The 22,451-nt window shown below is 46.5% G+C and overlaps 1 protein-coding gene across 1 annotated transcript in view; it reads right to left on the bottom strand.

Annotated features, from left to right (window-relative positions):
- The window catches only part of GATD1 (glutamine amidotransferase class 1 domain containing 1), a 39,908-nt gene that overhangs the window by 14,033 nt on the left and 3,424 nt on the right, over positions 1 to 22,451 (bottom strand). Inside the window, exons 2-4 of the mRNA XM_068261368.1 lie at positions 18,760 to 18,836; positions 6,456 to 6,561; positions 3,306 to 3,413 (exon numbers count right to left, since the gene is read on the bottom strand). Coding sequence (XP_068117469.1) covers positions 3,306 to 3,413; positions 6,456 to 6,561; positions 18,760 to 18,836 — 291 coding nt within the window. The remainder of the gene's footprint in view (positions 1 to 3,305; positions 3,414 to 6,455; positions 6,562 to 18,759; positions 18,837 to 22,451) is intronic.

Genomic DNA, 22,451 nt, shown 5'->3' on the forward strand with positions numbered 1-22,451 from the left:
TAGGTGATAGTGCAGAGTTCTGACTGACAAACCCCCTCTCCTATTCCTGTGTCTCCCCCCAGCTGGCAGCAGGATTTGGTTAGCAGCACTGCTTATCCCATTCTATAAGCTGGGGTCTGTGTCTTCCCAGGCCACTCCCCTGTACTGCCACTGACCTGACTTCATGTACTGTCTCCTCCAGTTACAGTTCAGTGCTCCCACTTCTACAATTACAGAAGCACATTGCTTGCAGCCTTGACTTGAGCACCGTATATTTTAGAATCAGAGAGATTTTATACTTACCTGGGGCTTCCTCCAGCCCCATAAGCACTACTCCCTCCCTTGCTGTCCTCCCGTGTGGCTCCGTTCAGCCACAGCCAACCCCGGTAATCTGGCTCGGTTGCAAGTTGGGCTCTTGTGTGCATGCAGGAGGAAGCCCCAGGTAAGTATAAAGTCTTTCTGATTTATGCTCTTGGATACATTTTAAGCTGCATACACTCTAGCAACTGATGTCACCCCTCTGGGATCAGGATTTGATCCCCTTGGGTGACTTCTCTGGGCCGGGCTGCACACGCGTCTCCATTGAGTAGCTGATTATGCGCTTAGTTGCTATGCGGGGAGGGGGGGGCCCGGAGGGACGTCGAGCAGCTTGATTTCTCCCCATCCTGGTCTGCCGGGCCTTGGAGAAAATGTCTTGCATCAAAGCGGTCCTCGGGTCCGAAAAGGTTGGGGACCCCTGCTCTACTAGATGATTATAGTGCAATACTACTATAATTAACATGAATGGGCATCACAAGTCCGTTGTAAACCTGCCAGAGGTTTCCAAAAAACTGAAGAAGCTCTACATCAATAAAGCACGAGACCAAATGAATTTCTGCTCCAGTGTACTGCAAAATTCCACTACAACACCTTCTCAGGATACATATTCAAACAAACTGTATTCTGGCCTTTCCTTGCCTCTTTGCACCACAAGTAAAAAATTATTCATGAATAAATATTTTTTTTTCTTAGGGTTTAAATACATGTTGAAGATCTACAGTATATGTTAGTTTACCCACTTGAGGCCACCGCCGGGCCGCCCATGATGCCGTCTGAACTACTTGTGTCAGGCGACATCACCAAAGGAGGACACCAGCCCACCTGCCCACTTTCCTCTACCCTCACTCCTTTACCTCCTCTGGCACCCGGATCCCTGCCGGTGCGATGGGTGGTGACAATATTAAGTCTTTAGACCAGCGGCACTGAAGACACAGAATAGTGGTGTCTGTGTGCCTGCCTGCCTCCTAGACTAGCACGCGTATACAGGAAGAAGCCAATTCCTTTACACCCACGATAGGCTAGCAGGCAGGGACACGGACACCGCTCTCCTGTGTCTTTGGTGCCGCTGGTCTGAAGACTTAATACTCCCACCGCGCCGGAAATTACAGCGAGGATCATGGCTCCAGAGGAGGTGAAGGAGCACCTGTGCCTGGCTAACCTATACCTGTGGGCACCTTTGCCTGGCTACCTATACTGGGGCACCTATGCCTGGCTAACCTATACTGGGGGCACCTATGCCTGGCACCTATGCCTATACCTGTGGACAATTATGCCTGGCTACCTATACTGGGGCACATATACTTGGCAACCTATACTGGGGGCACCTATGCCTGGCAACCTATACTGGGGGCACCTATGCCTGGCTAACCTATACTGGGGGCACCTATGCCTGGCTAACCTATACTGGGGGCACCTATGCCTAGCTAACCTATACTGGGGGCACCTATGCCTGGCTAACCTATACTGGGGGCACCTATGCCTGGCTAACCTATACTGGGGGCACCTATGCCTGGCTAACCTATAATGGGGACACCTATGCCTGGCTAACCTATACTGGGGGCACCTATGCCTGCCTAACCTATAATGGGGACACCTATGCCTGGCTAACCTAAACTGGGGACACCTATGCCTGGCTAACCTAAACTGGGGACACCTATGCCTGGCTAACCTAAACTGGGGACACCTATGCCTGGCTAACCTAAACTGGGGACACCTATGCCTGGCTAACCTATACTGGGGGCACCTATGCCTGGCAACCTATACTGGGGGCACCATGCCTGGCTTCCTATACTGGGGGCACCTATGACTAGCTAACCTATACTGGGGGCACTTATGCCTTGCTAACCTATACTGGGGGCACTTATGTCTGGCTACCTATACTGGGGACACCTCCACGTCCGCCAGCGCACACCCCCGCCTGGCCCCGTCCTCCTCCTGTCCCAACGGCTGTCCGTGCTACACATGCGTGGTAGTGCAAACGCACGGACACAGGGACAGGGGATGCAGAGACACTTGCTGATTATTATATAGGATTAGCTATTCTTTTTCACTATGTTGTTATTCAGTTACAGGGAAATACTGAGTTGAACATATAGATCTACATGAGTATGTATTAACATGGTCCATCATACCAAAGTGTGTCTTCTAAGGCACTCCGACTTATGCATTCTTTGTTGATTATGGTTTCCTTTTACCACTGCTGTACATTCTTATTTCATACATTCAATAAAAAGTATTTGACTAAATTAAGTTTTGTACTTTAATGGGGGGGGGGGGGGGGGTGCGTGTGTCTATACAAACATCTACATGTAAAGAATATACTCCAGAACCGGGCTGGATTTACCAAAAGACACTGTAAACACTTGCCTACAGGCTCCTGATAATGGAAAGGTGGCTAACTCCCCTCCCTAAGTGACTCTCCCTATGTAGAGTCCTGAAGAGAGTGTAAATGAGAGGTTACTCACTCTGCTCTCAGCAATCCACTGATGAGATCTCTCTTCAGTCAGGGGCACCGCTATCTACCCAATACTGAGGGAACCTCTGACTACCTAATACTTGGGGGCACCTCTAGCTACTTAGAATTGAAGGTACTTTTGGCTAGCTTATACTCAGGGGCACCTGTAGCTCCCTATGAAGGGAAAAGGAACAGCCAGCGCACTTAAGGTGCAGATCGGCAGGGTTTCTAGGTTCATGGAGGGCGGAGGTGCCAGGGCATCTGTGCCTATAGGCTCCTGTGAGGTAAATCCAGGCCTGCTCCATAACATTGTTCCCCTTGAAAGTCTTTTCCTTCTGACTACTCTCAGATCACACGAGAGTGGATTTCTGGATGGTTTATGGGCTTTGCAGTCACCTGTCAAGTAAGCCATTCCCAGTCTCCCGAAAACTGAAATATGGCAACCAAACAGGCAATCAAAGCTGAAAGCAATTTGGGAGTGAATGAAAATATGCAGCCCATACACAAAATAAAAGATAAAATACAGCAGCACATGCACACTTTCCTCACTTACTTTTCTCTGCTTTGAAGTGCTGCAAAATTCTGGCCAGGTAGCCGCTGTTCGCCAAGTCCGTCATTGCGCCTGGGCAATGTGGGATTAGAAGCGCGTGATACCGAGAGCCTTGTGAGAAACAGACAAATACTTCACATCAAAACTCTTTATTTTTTTATGACCAATAATAAACAAACCTGTCAAAATTCTAAAGGTGCTGCCCATACATCTAGTGATGATGGGCAGATCAACCAAGAGGCACTCGGATCTGATCAGAGAGAGATCGGTCAGCTGCCCATACGCCACAGGCCCACCAATTTCAACATACAATATATGAGGAACCAGTCTAGCGATGCCGCCTCTGGCATCTGCCTGGTCCCCCCCCCCCTAATTGTAATTGTATGCAACTCCCACGGTTATTGCCACACAAGTACTATTTAGAGGATATTAATCCAGTCTCAGAGCATACTAAATGCTACCACTGTAGCTGTGTTACTGCAAAACTACCCGGCATCATGTATGTGATCCACGGTTCGGGATTACTAATGAGCGTACTGGACTGTACATTACTGAAAAGTGCTGTGAGGATGCCTCATCTATGATGAATGTCAGCCGGAGACAGGGAGATTGTGGGGGTGCGAAGGGGCTGTCAGACAGATGACTCCAATAACAGAAGTGGGACAGTACAGCTTTAAAGGTGCCCAAGCTAAAATCCAATAGCATAATATGAATTTGTTAGATCCTCAAAATGTGATCCTCAAATTGCTCTGAGCATTACCGCCTGCCAAAAAACTATCTTTTCTTATGACTCTTGGTCTGTGATAAAACCTTTAAATTGGTGTGCCTATTTAACTGGGGAAGAGCACCTACAGATAAAAGACATCAATCAATGGGCAACAGAAGGGGGATCCTGGAGAGCTGGAAAGGGCTCAGTAGTGCTTCCACACAGTTTTGTGAGGTACGCTGAGGTTGCAACAGGCCTGGAACCCACTAGAGCGTTTCTTGGAGCATTTAGGGAGCGCTTTAAATTGCTAGCTATTTCCCGTAATTGCTCTGACAATGTAAATGAAATGGAGAGATTCCACTAGAGCGACTGCAAATAAGAAAATCGTTCCAGTTGTAAGCAGGTAACTGTATTATGATAAATGCAGTTCCAGCTGCAGACAGGTAACAGTATTATGGTAGCTGCAGTTCCAGCTGCAGGCAGATAACACTATTGTAAGGATTCCTCCTGTGACGTGTTCTGTCCGTTGACAGTTCTGGCTTGTCTGCCTCGTTCGCGATGAGTCACATTGTTATTTGCAATTGCTCTGCAGTTCTGGCCAGCTCAGGATGCTGTCATCATCCCACCAATGGCTTACCACAGCTGAGCTGTGGCCAGCTAGCCCTGGATTTCCTGCAGGCATGTTGTTACATAATTCTGCATGTATTTCCTATGGGAGTCCTTTGCATTCACAACCAGCTAGCAAATGGTAATCAAGCCAGCTCAGGATTGAATGATTACCATTCAGCTGTGTGGAGATTTGCATGCTTGCACCCATTGGTCAATGCCGGCATAAAAGTCTGCCTCCCCTTTTAGACCTCGCCCATCATTGCGTTCAGCTCTCTGAGTTGTCGTTGGGTCTATGCTGTGAAAGTTGTTATTGTAAATGTATAATGCCTTGCTCTGTATTGTCATGTCTGCTGGATGTTTGCTGACCTGCGGGGGCTCAGTGAAATCCTTCTGATCCTGATAGTTAGATTCTGCCAGCACCACGTTGGTGACTAGTAGTATTCCTTCTAACCTTGTTCTTGAGGACGAACTATAGCAGCGGTTGCCATTAGTTCGCTCCTACCGGTTAGTCTTTTCTATCTCAGTGTGAATGTCGCCGTCGCTGAAACAGCGACTAGATTGGCTGAGCATTCCATCTGTCTGTCTGTTGTCTGTCTTGTTAATTACCATTACATGTGCTTTAGCTAGGTTCTTGATAAATATGTATGTAGACTTGCTTATATATATTTATCCATTAGTTGAGTCGTTTGTTATTTTCTTTATTTGAGCTACAAAGATTTTTCAGTTACTGTATTAGCTAGTCAGTTTAACACGTTTCGGTAGGTTGCGCTTATCGTGACCACCCATGCTTAGCTAGCATAGTTGTGTTGCTATTAGTTACGTTCTTTCCTGTAGTCTTGCCTGTGTGGATGCTTGCTGGTGACTGTTAGCCTGCTTGCTCTGCTTCTGCAGACATGACTGTGAGCTGCGGTTGCTACTAGTTACGCTCCAATCTATAGTCCTGTCTTGTACCTGTCTGTATGCTTGCTATTGCAAGAGCATCGCAACATCGCACTGCGCTGCCATTGCGTCTTATTTGTAGAGATAACGGAAGCCCAGAGCTACAGTTGCTCTGGGCAGCCTTTGTAGCCTCTACCATTATTTAGCTACCAGCCTTGTTGCGCTGGATGGTCAGAAAAGTATGACCCCCCAGCATTACAACTATTATGGAAAAATGTACCGGTAGTTCCAGCTGCAGGCAGGTAACAGTATTGTCATAGCTGCAGTTCTAGCTGCAGGCAGATAGCACTATTATGAAAAATGCAGTTCCAGTTGCAGGCAGGTAACAGTATTGTGGTAAGCTGCAGTTCCAGCTGCAGGCAGGTAACAGTATTGTCATAGCTGCAGTTCCAGCTGCAAGCAGATAACACTATTATGATAAATGCAGGTCCAGCTGCAGGCAGGTAACAGTATTGTCATAGCTGCAGTTCTAGCTGCAGGCAGATAGCACTATTATGAAAAATGCAGTTCCAGTTGCAGGCAGGTAACAGTATTGTGGTAAGCTGCAGTTCCAGCTGCAGGCAGGTAACAGTATTGTCATAGCTGCAGTTCCAGCTGCAAGCAGATAACACTATTATGATAAATGCAGGTCCAGCTGCAGGCAGGTAACAGTATTGTGGTAGCTGCAGTTCCAGCTGCAGGCAGATAACACTATTATGATAAATGCAGTTCCAGCTGCAGGCAGGTAACAGTATTGTGGTAGCTGCAGTTCCAGCTGCAGGCAGGTAACAGTATTATGATAAATGTAGTTCCAGCAGCAGGCAGATAAGAGTATTATGATTACTGCAGTTTCAGCTGCAGGCAGGTAACAGTATTATGGTAACTGAAGTTTCAGCTGCAGACAGATAACAGAACATTACCATCAATTGATTCCAGTCTTGCAGGATTGGCATACGGCTTCAGATGGAAATCCTGGAACCATCTTGTGTCTGTTTCATTGATTCCCACAAAATCCAGTGTCTTCCCCTGTAGAAATGACCATAAGTTCTGTCATAACGCAACACCTTGTTTAGAAAAAAATAATAATAATACCACTGTGGATAAAATAGGTCTGTGATTAAAAGACACCAGAATGGGGGAAAAAGTTGACTTTTACTTACCTGGGCCTTTTTCCAGCCCCCAAGTGTCTTCTGGGTTCCCTCCATTGTGCCACTGTTACCCCTCATAAAAAGCTGCGGCCCGGCTGGGAGGCAGCCCCGGTGCATGCGCAGCCTCCTTGATCATGCTCTCAAGACTGGGAGCGCCCTGCAATTCTTTGCTAACAGAGCTTGTGCAGAAAGCTCCCGGGCCAAGAGAGTGCATTTGAAGAGGCATACAGACTGGACCATTATTATTTATTGGATTTATTTAGCGCCATCAAATTATGCTGCGCTGTACAATAAATAAGATTACAGACATTAATTACAGTGGTGACCGACAACACAATACAGGTAATAACCAATAAGATACACAATGCCACATCATGCACTGGAGTAGTAGGCCTAATAACACAAGTTCACACTATTCTGTGGGCAGGATGCCTGATCACGTAGGATATACAAGGGGGTAGGGCCCAGCCAAAGGCTTACAGTTGAGAGGGAGGGGGTGGTGACATAAAAGAAGGGGGGGGGGGAGGGATGCACCATAGCTGCCATTTAGCCAGGTTGGAGCTTTTTATGAGGGATGAGAGTGGCACCATGGAGAGGACCACGAGGGGCCTCAAAGAGTAAGGGGGGCTGGAAGAAGCCCCAGGTAAGTAAACAATGCACTGTTACTGAGGTAGGGGGTGTGGAACGAGGGCTTTCCGCTGTGCCTGGCTGCCAGCAGGACTAATTTGGCAACAAGAATTACCGGCCCAAAGCCCAGTGTGCAATGTTCACTATCCAAGTGGACATAGAGTTAGAATAAAAAGATGTCAGAGCAAAGTGAAGACCAAGCCTGCAGCCCAGCGAGCAAAGCAAGGGGCAAGGGACAATGATTCCAGTAAAGCAGGGATTATCATTTTATAAGGAGTGGACCAACCCCCCCCCCCTCCCCACACACACACACGTTCAATGCTACCCCCTAACTCAGGAACAATGCATCATGCCAACGCGGGGCATAGGGCAAATGAAAGCCACCACTCTCAACTTTCCAATGATGTCGATCTCCAAAGGGGAGTAAATATCTTTTAACCATTTCAGCCTGCTGGTTGTTTTCACCTTATGGATGAGAGGAATTTTCACCTTTCAGCGCTCCTCCCTTTCATTTCCCAATAACTTTATCACTACTTATCAAAACAAAATGATCTATACCTTGTTTTTTTGCCACCATTTAGGCTTTCAGTGGGTGGTACATTATGCTAAGTAGGATTTTATTCTAAATGCATTCTAATTGGAATAATAAGAAAAAAATGGCAAACATTCATTATTTCTCGGTTTTCGCCTCTTATAGTTTTAAAATAAAACATTCTACTGTGGATAAAACACACACATTTTATTTGGCCATTTGTACCGGTTATTGCAACGTTTAAATTATATTCCTAGTACAATGTATGGTGACAATATTTTTGGGAAATAAAGGATGCAGTTTTACATCCATTTCTATTTACATACTATCGCTGGTCGGCCAAAGTGCTGTGTTTTAAAAGTAACTTAAGCTCCATCTTCTGACAGAGCTGAACGAGCGAGCGAGAGGGAGCACGGTGGCACGATCGCACCTACATCTGAGAATGATCATTGTTTTTGAACAAAAACAATGATCATTCTCGCTGTACAAGAACGGATTATCTCCCCTGCCCCAGGACCATCACAGTCGAGCACACAGACCCGCAAAGTGCACTCTTGCGTCCGAGCAGCTGTAGCAGCCGCAGACGTGAGACTCATGTCTGTGCGGTTAAAATGGTTAAACAGGGGGCAGTCAAATTGGGTAGACGATATGATATGTAAGTACAAAAGTACGAGATCATTTCCAAAACAGGTTTGAAGCTGTGTAAAATTTAAAGTGAACCAGAGACGAAGCACCCTCATGTATTTTACCATATACAGTGGCTTGCAAAAGTATTCAGCCCCCTTGAAGTTTTCCACATTTTGTCACATTACTGCCACAAACATGAAGAAATTTTATTGGAATTCCACGTGAAAGACCAATACAAAGAGGTGTACACGTGAGAAGTGGAACGAAAATCATATATGATTCCAAACATTTTTTACAAATAAATAACTGCAAAGTGGGGTGTGCGTAATTATTCAGCCCCCTGAGTCAATACTTTGTAGAACCACCGTTTGCTGCAATTACAGCTGCCAGTCTTTTAGGGTATGTCTCTACTAGCTTTGCACATCTAAAGACTGAAATTCTTGTTCATTCTTCTTTGCAAAACAGCTCCAGCTCAGTCATATTAGATGGACAGCGTTTGTGAACAGCAGTTTTCAGATCTTGCCACAGATCCACGATTAGATTTAGATCTGGACTTTGACTGGGCCATTCTAACACATGGATAGGTTTTGTTTTAAACCATTCCATTGTTGCCCTGGTGTCACGGACGGTTGCGGGGCCACAGGCGCGTCCTGTAACCGCCCGTGAAGAAAAGCGATCGCACTCGATTCTCTGCATCGATTGCGCTTCAAATCGATACCATCTGGGTTGAGTGTGTAGGAGCAGCTGAGTCTTTTCCCAGCAGAGAGGTAGCATCAGCCGAACTGTAGGATGGCTCTTTTGATATGCTAATGAGCCTGGGCCCAGAGAGTCCCTGGCTTCAAGCTGTGCTGATGGCCCATCCATCAGGTATAAGGTCCGTACACACGCCGGACTTTAGGCAACGACGGGTCCGTCGTTGCCTCCCGCTGGGTGGGCGTGCCAGCGACAGTCCGGCGTGTGTACGCTCTGTCGTCAGAAACGGCCGTATCAGTCTGACGACAGAGCGTACACACGCCGGACTGTCGCTGGCACGCCCACCCAGCGGGAGGCAACGACGGACCCGTCGTTGCCTAAAGTCCGGCGTGTGTACGGACCTATAGACCATGACAGAAGCAATCTAGTTGGGAGAAAAGCCAGACCCTCCGGCTCCCTCCCAGCAGGGGAGCTGACACCTAGCTAGCTGCCCCAAACTTCAAAGAGCGTTTGCCTGGGAATGACCTGCTATAAATCCCAGGGGTATCTCATATTCCATAAACTGCTATATGTATCATATTTTCTGTGTTGCCAGGCTGGCAGACCCTCCAAACTAACAGAGCATGTAGGGCCCGGTCTGGCGTTGGTTCTGAGAACATTTCAGAACCTTCTGAGGTAAAGACTGCCCGTTAGGCAGTTCAACAGTGCCCTAATGATACCACAGGGGTCCCACCCCTCATGTTTGGTATCAGGCTGCTGGGTACATCGAGGCAGACCTGAAAATATTAGTAAATCTGCCCTGACCTGTACGGTTCTGTGAGATAGAGTCCATATACGGTTAAGGCATGATTTCTGGTCCCCAGGACAAGGGGAGGACTCATCTCATGTTCTAAGGGGGTTTGTGGGCCCGCCCTCACTCCCTCCTACTGAATCAGGGGCATAAGAATGGCAGAGGAGCCAAACTCAGTGTCCTCCACCCTGAAAACATCTTGAACTCATTGGTGCCAGCTTGAGGATATGCTGGCATCCACCTGGTCTGAACTCTGAACTTTGATTGAAACCCAGAACTCTGATTTTTTCCCACAAAAAGGACATCTTTCCAGGAACTAAGTATTTTTCTCCCTTCTTTTATTTTTTATACTGGCTATTACTGTTTTAATAATTGTTGATTTTAATAATTGTCTGTATATATTAATTATTTATATTGCGTGAATAAACGACTTTCTCCAAGTCATTCACTGTCCGCTACCCTGCTTATCAGCACACACAGAACTGATCCCGGGTCTCTGAAGATACGCTACTGTTTGTTTGTTGTTGGCTAGACAGAATACCGTGTGTTTAACCGTTTTATTCGCAGGACTAGTCAGTCAGTAAATCGGGTCCACTGGCCCATACCAGTGGTGGTGGCAGATACCGTGGAATCGTGTGTACGTTGTAATTACCCGTGTCTCACAGGCTCCCTTCTGGGTTGTCTGCGGCTAATTCTTAACGGTTCCTGCGCATTGACTGCGACCAGAGTTCGCACGATCTGTGCGCTGGCACTGTTTAGAAGGCTAAGTGCGGTCAGCCACTAGGGCTCCTGTGACACCTGGCTTTAAGTTTAGGGTCGTTGTCCTGCTGGAAGGTGAACCTCCGCCCCAGTCTCAAGTCTTTTGCAGACTCCAAGAGGTTTTCTTCCAAGATTGCCCTGTATTTGGCTCCATCCATCTTCCCATCAATTCTGAACAGCTTCCTTGTCCCTGCTGAAGAGAAGTACCCCAAGAGCATGATGCTGCCACCACCATATTTGACAGTGGGGATGGTGTGTTCAGAGCGATGTGCAGTGTTAGTTTTCCGCCACACATAGCGTTTTGCATTTTGGCCAAAAAGTTCCAATTTGGTCTCAACTGACCAGAGCAGTGTTCTCCCCAGAAATTTTTTTCAGCCGGGTGGCATGAAAAAGTAGCCGGGTGGGGGAAAATGGGCGTGGCCATGACGTGTGCTGGAAAATGGGTGGAACCATTACATGGGCGTAGCCAACTGTAATGTAACGGTGTCGTGGGTAAGTAGGTCAAGCTGTGGCTAGTGAGGTGGGTGGGTAAGTAGGTCAGGCTAGTGGGGTGTAGGTCAGGCTGGTGGCTAGTGGGGTGGGAGGGTTACTAGGTCAGGCTGGAGGCTAGTGGGGTGGGTAGGTAGGTCAGGCTAGTAGTGGGGTGGGTGGGTGGGTAAGCAGGTCAGGCTGGTGGCTAGTGGGGTAAGTGGGTGGGTAAGTAGTTCAGGCTAGTGGCATTGGTGAGTAAGTAGTTCAGGCTGGTGGCTAGTGGGGTGAGTGGGTGGGTAAGTAGTTCAGGCTGGTGGCTAGTGGGGTGGGTGGGTAAGTAGTTCAGGCTGGTGGCTAGTGGGTGGGTAAGTAGTTCAGGCTGGTGGCTAGTGGGGTGGGTGGGTAAGTAGTTTAGGCTGGTGGCTAGTGGGGTGGGTGGGTAAGTAGTTCAGGCTGGGGGCTAGTGGGGTGGGTAAGTAGTTCAGGCTGGTGGCTAGTGGGTGGGTAAGTCGGTCGGTCAGGCTGGTGTCTAGTGTGGTGGGTGGTTAGGTAGGTCAGACTAGTGGCTAGTGGGGTGGTTAGGTAGGTCAGACTAGTGGCTAGTGGGGTGGGTAGGTAGGTCAGACTAGTGGCTAGTGGGGTGGGTAGGTAGGTCAGACTAGTGGCTAGTGGGGTGGGTAGGTAGGTCAGACTAGTGGCTAGTGGGGTGGGTAGGTAGGTCAGACTAGTGGCTAGTGGGATGGGTAGGTAGGTCAGACTAGTGGCTAGTGGGGTGGGTAGGTAGGTCAGACTAGTGGGGTGGGTAGGTAGGTCAGACTAGTGGGGTGGGTAGGTAGGTCAGACTAGTGGGGTGGGTAGTTAGGTCAGACTAGTGGGGTGGGTAGGTAGGTCAGACTAGTGGCTAGTGGGGTGGGTAGGTAGGTCAGACTAGTGGGGTGGGTAGTTAGGTCAGACTAGTGGCTAGTGGGGTGGGTAGGTAGGTCAGACTAGTGGCTAGTGGGGTGGGTAGGTAGGTCAGACTAGTGGCTAGTGGGGTGGGTAGGTAGGTCAGACTAGTGGGGTGGGTAGGTAGGCCCCCCCTCTTAGATACCATGGCAGCAGATCACTCCTCACATTCATCCTCGGCTGTTCCCCAAAGGTCTCCCCGAGCTTCAGTACCTGCTCCGTGCTGCGAGACAGGGCACAGCCCTGCTGATCACCTGGAGCACACCATCCACCTCTGCCAGCCAGCGCCGCCAACCACTGCGGGCTGGGTATATATATATATATATCATCTCATAGCCTGCATATGGAGCAAGATGGATATTCATCTGTCAGTGAGCTGCGCACATGCCTCTCTCTCCACAAACGTCCCTGCACAGCTCACAGACATGCACGGATTGCACGCGGCACACTGCTCTGCAGAAGGCGGCTAGCTCTAACGTCATGCCGGTTTGCTACGCCTATCAAAGCACGAGCTCGCCGGGAAGCGCGAGATCTCGAGTGTAGAGGGGAAGCAGCGCATCTCCGCATCTCTGACAGCCGGACACTTGCGGCTCGCGATGACAGGGACGCGCAGATTTATCAGCCGGGCAGTAACTTATTTTACTTGGGCTCAGAGACAACGGGACATGCAGTCTCATCAGCCGGGCGGTAATGAAACTTACCCGGGTGCTCCGCCCGGCTGATTGATCCTGGGGAGAACACTGCAGAGCACCTTCTTCCACATGTTTACTGTGTCCCCCACATGGCTTGTGGCAAACTGCAAACGGGACTTCTTATGCTTTTCTGTTAACAATTGCTTTCTTCTTGCCACTCTTCCATAAAGGCCAACTTTGGGCAGTGCACAACTAATGCTGGGCATACACGGTACGTTTCTTGTCATCAATCGAGCCGCTGATGGCTCGATTGATAATTTCCGACAGGTCCGATCACCGCACGGATCGATTCCCTGCTCAATACCCGCGGACGGACAATAGGGGAAATTGAGCGGAAGATAAGGAAGCGCCCGCGGGGACGAGTGGGAATCGATCCGGGCGGCCACGGGGAAGCGGCGGGAGTCGATCTTGCGGCTAATCGAGCCGCCGGATCTAACCGTCTATGCCCAGCATTATAGTTGTCCTATGGACAGATTCCCCCACCTGAGCTGTAGATCTCTGCAACTCATCCAGAGTCACCATGGGCCTCTTGATTGCATTTCTGATCAGCGCTCTCTTTGTTCAGCCTGTGAGTTTAGGTGGACGGCCTTATCTTGGTAGGTTTACAGTTGTGCCATACTCCTTCCATTTCTGAATGATCGCTTGAACAGTGTTCCATAGGATGTTCAAGGCTTTGGAAATCTTTTTGTAGCCTAAGCTTGCTTTCAATTTATCAATAACTTTATCCCTGACCTGTCTGGTATGTTCTTTGGACTTCATGGTGTTGTTGCTCCCAAGATTCTCTTAGACAACCTCTGAGGCCGTCACAGAGCAGCTGTATTTGTACTGACATTAGAGTCAGGGCCGGGCCGAGGCATAGGCTGGAGAGGCTCCAGCCTCAGGGCGTAGTGTAGGAGGGGGCGCACAATTCATTCAGCTGTCATTCCTAATTGTGTTTGAAGCAGAAAGAAATAAGAAAAGGGGATACATAGCAGTGACTGCAAGCCAGTTAACTAGATATTAAGGTGTTGGGGAGGTTGTGGACCCTGTGGCCCTCTTAGTCTAATAGCAATCAGTGTGTGACAGCTGGGGTGGGAGGGATGGAGGGGCGCACTTTGGTGTCTCAGCCTTGGGTGCTGGAGGACCTTGTCCCAGCTCTGATTAGAGTACACACAGGTGAACTCTATTTAGTCCTTACCACTCATCAGGCAATGTCTATGGGCAACTGACTGCACTCAGACCAAAGGGGGCTGAATAATTACGCACACCGCACTTTGCAGTTATTGATTTGTAAAAAAAATGTTTGGAATCATGTATGATTTTTGTTCCACTTCTCATGTGTACACCACTTTGTATTGGTCTTTCACGTGGAATTCCAATAAAATTTATTCATGTTTGTGGCAGTAATATGACAAAATGTGGAAAACTTCAAGGGGGCCGAATACTTTTGCAAGCCACTGTATATCAGTGGGAGCATTAGAGAAAACACATACCCTGCTCTCTGTTTCATTCTTCACTGCTCAGCCTGCTTGTTATTATTATTATTTAGTATTTTTATAGCGCCGACATCTTCCGCAGCGCTGTACAGAGTATATATAGGCCTCAATTTACTAAGCTTCTCTCCTGTCTTTAATAACGTTTCTAGAGTTGTTACCATGGTGATAATGCATGTAGTATTCAGGAAACATTTTACCTCAGGCAAGCCTAAAGTTAACTCTTCTGTCTTTAAATTAACTCTCCAATCCTTAAAATAACTCCAGAGTTAAAGACAGGCTGTTAATTAGCTGCATGTGAAAATAACTACAGAGGAGGTAAATTAACTACAGAGGAGGTAAATTAACTACAGAGGAGGTAAATTATCTACAGGAGAGGTAACTTAAGGAATGAAGAGGTAAGATAACTCTCTCACGTGTGGAGGTAAGTTTTCTCTTGCCTTATTATCTCTAGCAGGATCTTAGTGAATTGAGGCCTTTAAGTTATCTCTTCAATCCTTAAAATAACTCCAAAAGTTTAAGACAGGCTGTTAATTAACTGCGTGTGGCAATAACTACAGAGGAGGTAATTTAACTACAGAGAGGTAATTTAAGGAATGAAGAGATAAGATAACTCTCTCACTGTGTGGAGGTAAGTTTTCTCTTGCCTTAGTATCTCCAGCATGATCAAAAGCCGCATCTACACGCGTAGATGCGGCCGCGACACTCCTTATCAATCGAGCCGCTAATGCAGCTCGATTGATAAGATCCGACAGGACGGATCTTGCTTCCGCCGATTCCCTGCTCGCTCCCCGCAAGAGGACAATGGCAGGGAATCGAGCGGAAGATAAGCGGCGCCGGCGGGAACGAGCGGGGAATCGAATGCGGCGCACGCGTGGCGAGCGGGGATGCGGAAGAGGCGATCCGGCGGCTAATCGAGCCGCCGGATCGCCACAACATCTCCTCAACATCTCCCCATGTAGACGGGGATTTAGTGAATTGAGGCCTATGGCCTCAATTCACTAAGATCATGCTGGAGATAATAAGGCAAGAGAAAACTTACTTCCACACAGTGAGAGAGTTATCTTATCTCTTCATTCCTTAAGTTACCTCTTCTGTAGTTAATTTACCCCCTCTGTAGTTAAGTTACCTCCTCTGTAGTTATTTTCACATGCAGTCAATTAACAGCCTGTCTTTAACTCTGGAGTTATTTTAAGGATTGGCGAGTTAACTTAAAGGGATACTGTAGGGGGGTCGGGGGAAAATGAGTTGAAGTTACCCGGGGCTTCTAATGGTCCCCCACAGACATCCTGTGTTGGCGCAGCCACTCACCGATGCTCCGGCCCCGCCTCCAGTTCACTTCTGGAATTTCTGACTTTAAAGTCAGAAAACCACTGCCCCTGCGTTGCCGTGTCCTCGATCCCGCTGATGTCATCAAGAGTGCACAGCGCAGGCCCAGTATGGTCTATGTCTGCGCAGTACACTCCTGGTGACATCAGCGGGAGCGAGGACACGGCAACGCAGGCGCAGTGGTTTTCTGACTTTAAAGTCAGAAATTCCAGAAGTGAACTGGAGGCGGGGCCGGAGCATCGGTGAGTGGCTGCGCGGGCACAGGACGTCTGCGGGGGACCATTAGAAGCCCCGGGTAACTTCAACTCATTTTCCCCCGACCCCCCTACAGTATCCCTTTAAAGAGACAATGAAGCGAAAAAAAAAAACTATGCTATTATGATTTGTATGTGTAGTACAGCTAAGAAATAAAACATTAAGATCAGATACATCAGTCTAATTGTTTCCAGTACAGGAAGAGTTAAGAAACTCCAGTTGTTATCTCTATGCAAAAAAGCCATTATCTCTACGACTTTCAAAGTTGTGGAGAGGGCTGTTTTCTGACTTTTATTATCTCAACTGTTAGTTAACTATTTACTTTTCCCCTGGCAGAGGAGAGGTCATTAGTTCACAGACTGCTCTGAAAGAATCATTTTGAATGCTGAGTGTTGTGTAATCTGCACATATTAGAGAAGGATGCAATGTTAGAAAAAACACTATATACCTGAAAATAAAAATATGAGAATATTTTCTTTGCTGCTAATCTTCTAGTAATTATTCATAGTACACAACCAATTCATTATATCATATATATTTTTTCGCTTCAGTGTCTCTTTAAAGACAGAAGAGTTAACTTTAGGTTTGCCTGAGGTAAAATGTTTCCTGAATACTACATGCCTTATCACCATGGTAACAACTCTACAAACGTTATTAAAGACAGGAGGAGATAAGCTTAGTGAATTGAGGCCATAGGCCTCAATTCACTAAGATCATGCTGGAGATAATACGGCAAGAGAAAACTTACCTCCACACAGCAAGAGAGTTATCTTATCTCTTCATTCCTTACGTTACCTCTTCTGTAGTTAATTTACCTCCTCTGTAGTTAAGTTACCTCCTCTGTAGTTAAGTTACCTCCTCTGTAGTTATTTTCACACGCAGTTAATGAACAGCCTGTCTTTAACTCTGGAGTTATTTTAAGGATTAAAGAGTTAACTTAAAGACAGAAGAGTTAACTTTAGGTTTGCCTGAGGTAAAATGTTTCCTGAATACTACATGCCTTATCACCATGGTAACAACTCTAGAAGAGTTATTAAAGACAGGAGATAAGCTTAGTGAATTGAGGCCATAGTCTTGTTACTAACTGTCCCTCAGAGGAGCTCACAATCTAGTCCCTACTATAGTCATAGGTCTATGTATGTATTGTGTAGTATGTATATATATATATATATATATATATATATATATATTTTAGGGGGAAACCAATTAACTTATCTGTATATTTTTGGGATGTGGGAGGAAACCGGAGTACCCGGAGAAAACCCACGCAGACACGGGGAGAGAATACAAACTCCTTGCAGATGTTGACCTGGCTGGGATTCAAACCGGGGACCCAGTGCTGCAAGGCGAGAGCGCTAACCACTATGTCACAATGCTGCTCTGATATCAGCCCTGATAAAATTCCCACCTGAGCATTAAGTCTGGCTTAGCTCAGGAATCATTATAGCTGAGTTGGTCTTCTCTGATGTCTTTTCAAGCCCAAGCCTGCCCCCTTCTGGCTCTGCTATAATGATTCCTGAGCAAAGCCAGACTGAATGCTCAGTTGGGGATTTTATCAGGGCTGATAAGAAGCAGGCTGAGCAGTGAAGAATAAAACAGAGAGCAGGGTAGGCGTTTTCTCTAATGTTCCCACTGATATATATAGTAAAATACATGAGAGTGCTTTGTCTCTGGTTCACTTTAAATAAAAACTAAATTGATGATTTGCAAATCATTAATTTGCTGTATTTCACTGAACATAGTACAAATATCAAAATGATGAAGCTGAGAAATGTTAATGTTTTATGAAAAATGAATGTGAACTTTGCCTCAACCTCAGTACTGTGTATCTTACACCCTGCAGCAAGTGGAGTCAGAGACCCTGATTTTCATACCCATTCTAAAGCCTGGCGCACACTTCCAATTATGATTGGCAGAACACTGACTAATTTTACCACCTCCCTGAAGTATGGAAGTCAACAGATACTGGATACTATGAGCAGATGGTGTAGGTAAACCCTCATAATGCATAGAGGTGATAAAAGTAGCCATTGGTCAATTAAAATTGCATTTTGTGTATGCACCCTTACTGGTACACACTTTCAATTAGGATTGGCCAATCACTGGCCACTGGCCACTTTTACCACCTCCATGTAGTATGAGAGCCAACAGATTTTAAACACTATGAATCGATTGTGTAGGTAAGCTCTCCTACTACATGGAAGTGGTAACACTGGCAATTAAAATTGGATGTGTGTACGCACCTTAAGGGCTTGTTCACATCTAAAAAACGCAAACGTAAGCATTTTACGTTTTTGTGCGCAGTTTTTTTAGCGCTCCACCGCACGCTACGTTTTTGTTGAAAGCGCTTTTCTAAGCGCTTTTCCAGGGTGGGTTTTTCATTCACTCCCTGACGGAACTCAGGAAGTGAACTCTTTGACCCGGAAAATAATAAATACAATGTATTTATTCTTAAAAACGGGAACGCAATTGCTGCACAAAGCGATTTTGTGAGCGTTTTGCGTTTTTCCTGATCCTTCCATTATAGCAAAAATGCCCCAAAAATGGTACAGGCACCGCAAAGCGAACGTAACGCGCTGATATGAACCTTCTCATAAAGATTGATTAGAGAGAGTGACAAGCGTTTTGTGGGCGATTTTGAAAACCACCTGCGCTTGAAAAAAGGGCAGAAACTCCCTTAGTGTAAACGAGCCCTAACTCAGTTATCCAGAAAGTATTTGTGGCAGGAATGAAGTATGGGATGCCAAGCAACTAGCATTTTGGTGCTCACACTGCAGACACCTGTTATGACAACCTCCTTGTCTGAATCCAGAACATAGATAAAAGAACAAAAAATGTAAGATACTGCCTTCATGAGCATCCACTTCAGCAATGCTTCGCTTACCCCAGGTGAGGCCACTTGCAGATTGAATGCTGAACTTGCTAAATTAAACGTCTGCAGAAATGACTGTGCTGAAACACCTTTGAAAAAAAAAACCATATAAAATATTTATTACTAAATTCAAAAATATATGCTGCAGTATACAAGTTATGCTTAAAGAGAAACTCCGACCAAGAGTTGAACTTTATCCCAAGCAGTAGCTGATACTCCCTTTTACATGAGAAATCTATTCCTTTTCACAAACAGACCATCAGGGGGCGCTGTATGACTGATATTGTAGTGAAACCCCTCCCACAAAAAAACTCTGAGGACCGTGGTACTCCTGGCAGTTTCCTGTCTGTTAACCTTGTTTCATTGTGGGAAATAGCTGTTTACAGCTATTTCCAACTGCTAAAAAAGCATGCAGCAGCTACATCACCTGCCAACAGTAAAAATGTCACCATGTAATAAATGTCAGAATGTAAATCAGGGATTTAAAAGATTTTACAATGCGCAAACACTGACTAAATCATTTATACATAATTATTGTAAAAATGAAGCACTTTTTTATTACATTATTTTCACTGGAGTTCCTCTTTAACCACCCTGGCGTTCTATTAAGATCGCCAGGGTGGCTGCGGGAGGGTTTTTTTTAAATAAAAAAAAAACTATTTCATGCAGCCAACTTTCAGTTGGCTGCATGAAAGCCCACTAGAGGGCGCTCCGGAGGCGTTCTTCCGATCGCCTCCGGCGCCCAGAATAAACAAGGAAGGCCGCAATGAGCGGCCTTCCTTGTTTTGCTTACATCGTCGCCATAGCGACGAGCGGAGTGACGTCATGGACGTCAGCCGACGTCCTGACGTCAGCCGCCTCCGATCCAGCCCTTAGCGCTGGCCGGAACTTTTTGTTCCGGCTACGCTGGGCTCAGGCGGCTGGGGGGACCCTCTTTCGCCGCTGCTCGCGGCGGATCGCCGCAGAGCGGCGGCGATCGGGCAGCACACGCGGCTGGCAAAGTGCCGGCTGCGTGTGCTGCTCTTTATTTGATGAAAATCGGCCCAGCAGGGCCTGAGCGGCAGCCTCCGGCGGTGATGGACGAGCTGAGCTCGTCCATACCGCCCGGCTGGTTAAAGAGACACTGAAGCGAAAAAAAATATATGATATAATGAATTGGTTGTGTACTATGAATAATTACTAGAGGATTAGCAGCAAAGAAAATATTCTCATATTTTTATTTTCAGGTATATAGTGTTTTTCTAACATTGCATCATTCTCTAATATGTGCAGATTACACAACACTCAGCATTCAAAATGATTCTTTCAGAGCAGTTTGTGAACTAATGACCTCTCCTCTGGCAGAGAAAAAGACATTTGTTTACTTACAGTTGAGATAATAAAAGTCAGAAGACAGCCCTCTCCACGGCTTTGAAAGTCGTAGAGCTTAATGGCTTTTTTGCATAGAGATAACAACTGGAGTTTCTCAACTCTTCCTGTACTGGAAGCAATTAGACTGATGTATCTGATCTTAATGTTTTATTTCTTAGTTGTACTACACATACAAATCATAATATCATAATTTTTTTTTCGCTTCAATGTCTCTTTAAGTGTATGTTTCCTGTCAAGTGTGCTACCATGGCAACTAATTGCTATCTCTAAAAGCCAGAATCAACAACCATTGGTTGTGGCGCTAGTCTACATTAAGGCTACTTGCACACCAAGACGTTGCGTTAGGTGCTACGTTAAGGTCGCATAACGTGCACCTAACGCAAGGCATGGTGCTCTTCGATGTGGACGTCTAAGTGAGCCGCGTTGTGCAGCTCACTCTGGCGTCCGTGATGCCGTGATGCGTACTCTTGGACGCATGCGGCATCACGTGGTCCCGCCGGCCAATCGCCGCACAGAGCGGCCGCACCAGGAAGTAAACACTGCACGTCACAACGTGCAGTGAATATTAATTAGCCATGTGCCTGGCCGCTCTCCGCTCCTCCCCAACATTACTGAGCATGTGCAGACAGTCTAACGCGGCTTAAGCCGCTGTAACGCTATAGTATGCTGCACTTTCTGAAGAACGTGCAGCGTTACATGTAACGCAACGTGGGCAGTGTGAACAGTCCACTTGTGTTACATTGCTGTGCGTTGGGGGAGCGTTACAGGCTGCACTAACGTGCGCCTGTAACGTCTTAGTGTGTAAGCAGCCTAAGGGTACCTCATAGGGAAATCCCGCTAACGTGATTGGGTGGACAGCACCCTCTCAAACGGCTAGGTTTCAGATAGGTTGCATTAAACTACGCCCACACTATTCAGCCAATCACAATGCTTCATGCTGTAGAGGGTGCTGTGACTGGAGAACTGTTCCCTATAAGGTTTCCTGCTGTGTCTCCTAAACGAAACTAGCGCCTTGGTTGTTAGCCACCGTTCACATTACAACAAACATATTTTGTCATGTTTTGACGGATCGTAGCCAACTCAAAAATGGCAATGTCAGCGGATTGTTCACATCTGTACAGTGGCATAGCAATAGGGGATGCAGAGGTTGTGACCACACCGGGGCCCTCCTTCATGCATCTTATTAGATTTGCATTGGTGCTGGTAATGAACACCTCTATATGTGCCTTGAATAGTAGTAATCCTGCCGGGGGTCTGTCATTTTTATTTTAATTTGGTGACTTAAGCCATCCTGCATAATCATCTTTATTTGTTGTTAGATACATGTGTTGCTCCCGTTTGGAGCTTTCATGTCTTATGTATTTGAAGTTTGCTTTCTGTCTGCACCAAAAAAAATCGAAAAAATCTTTGTAGCTGTGATGTTTTGACCTTTGTAGTGTATTGCGTTCTGTTGATACTTTGTTGGACTCAACTTGGTCATGAGATTGTTCCTCTTTTTTTTGTAATGCCTTCATCATCATCATCATCATCATCATCATCATCTATGACTGTATGGTTCGGCTCCTGCTCAACATTAGAAAAGGGGAGGCTGCAGCGCATCATCCGATCAGCGGAAAGGATAATTGGCTGTAGCTTACCTTCCCTGCAGGATCTTTACGCTAGCAGGTGCAGAAAGAGAGCAACCAAAATGGCCTCTGACCCCTCTCACCCAGCTCACTCCATCTTCCAGCGCATGCCTTCAGGAGTAAGATTCCGGTCAATCGCTACCAAAACCTCTAGACACAGGAACAGTTTTTTTCCTCAAGCGGTAGCCATACTAAATGCAGAACCACGTTAGAGCTGCTAGGACTTGAAAGTAATCAGCACAGAACTGTAAATGAACAATTCTCACATTGCTTACTGCCACTATACTTGCATAATGTCCTTGACTTGTAATATACACACTGTCTGTCCTTGCATTGTTTTTGTTTGTGTTTGTTAAGCAACTGCAGTGTTCTCCCCAGAATTTTTTTTCCAGCCGGGTGGCATGAAAAAGTAGCCGGGTGGGGCGAGATGAAAATGAAGGGCAACTCTGCTTACAGCATCGGAGGAGGTGAGGAGCTGAGCCGATGACAGCCGGGTGGTCACCAAATCTAGCCGGGTGGAGCACCCGGCTAAAAAGGGCCTGGGGAGAACACTGAACTGCCAAGACAAATTCCTTGTAGGTGTAAACTTACTTGGCGAAATAAAATTGATTCTGATTCTGATTGTCCTCAATAAAAACTTTAAGCACAGATAGTACAAAAAAAAAGAAAAGTAACGTAGTAAAGAATAGTAGTAATAATAGTAATCCT

This window comes from Hyperolius riggenbachi, chromosome 11, assembly GCF_040937935.1.
Source record: "Hyperolius riggenbachi isolate aHypRig1 chromosome 11, aHypRig1.pri, whole genome shotgun sequence".
Lineage (NCBI taxonomy): Eukaryota > Metazoa > Chordata > Amphibia > Anura > Hyperoliidae > Hyperolius > Hyperolius riggenbachi.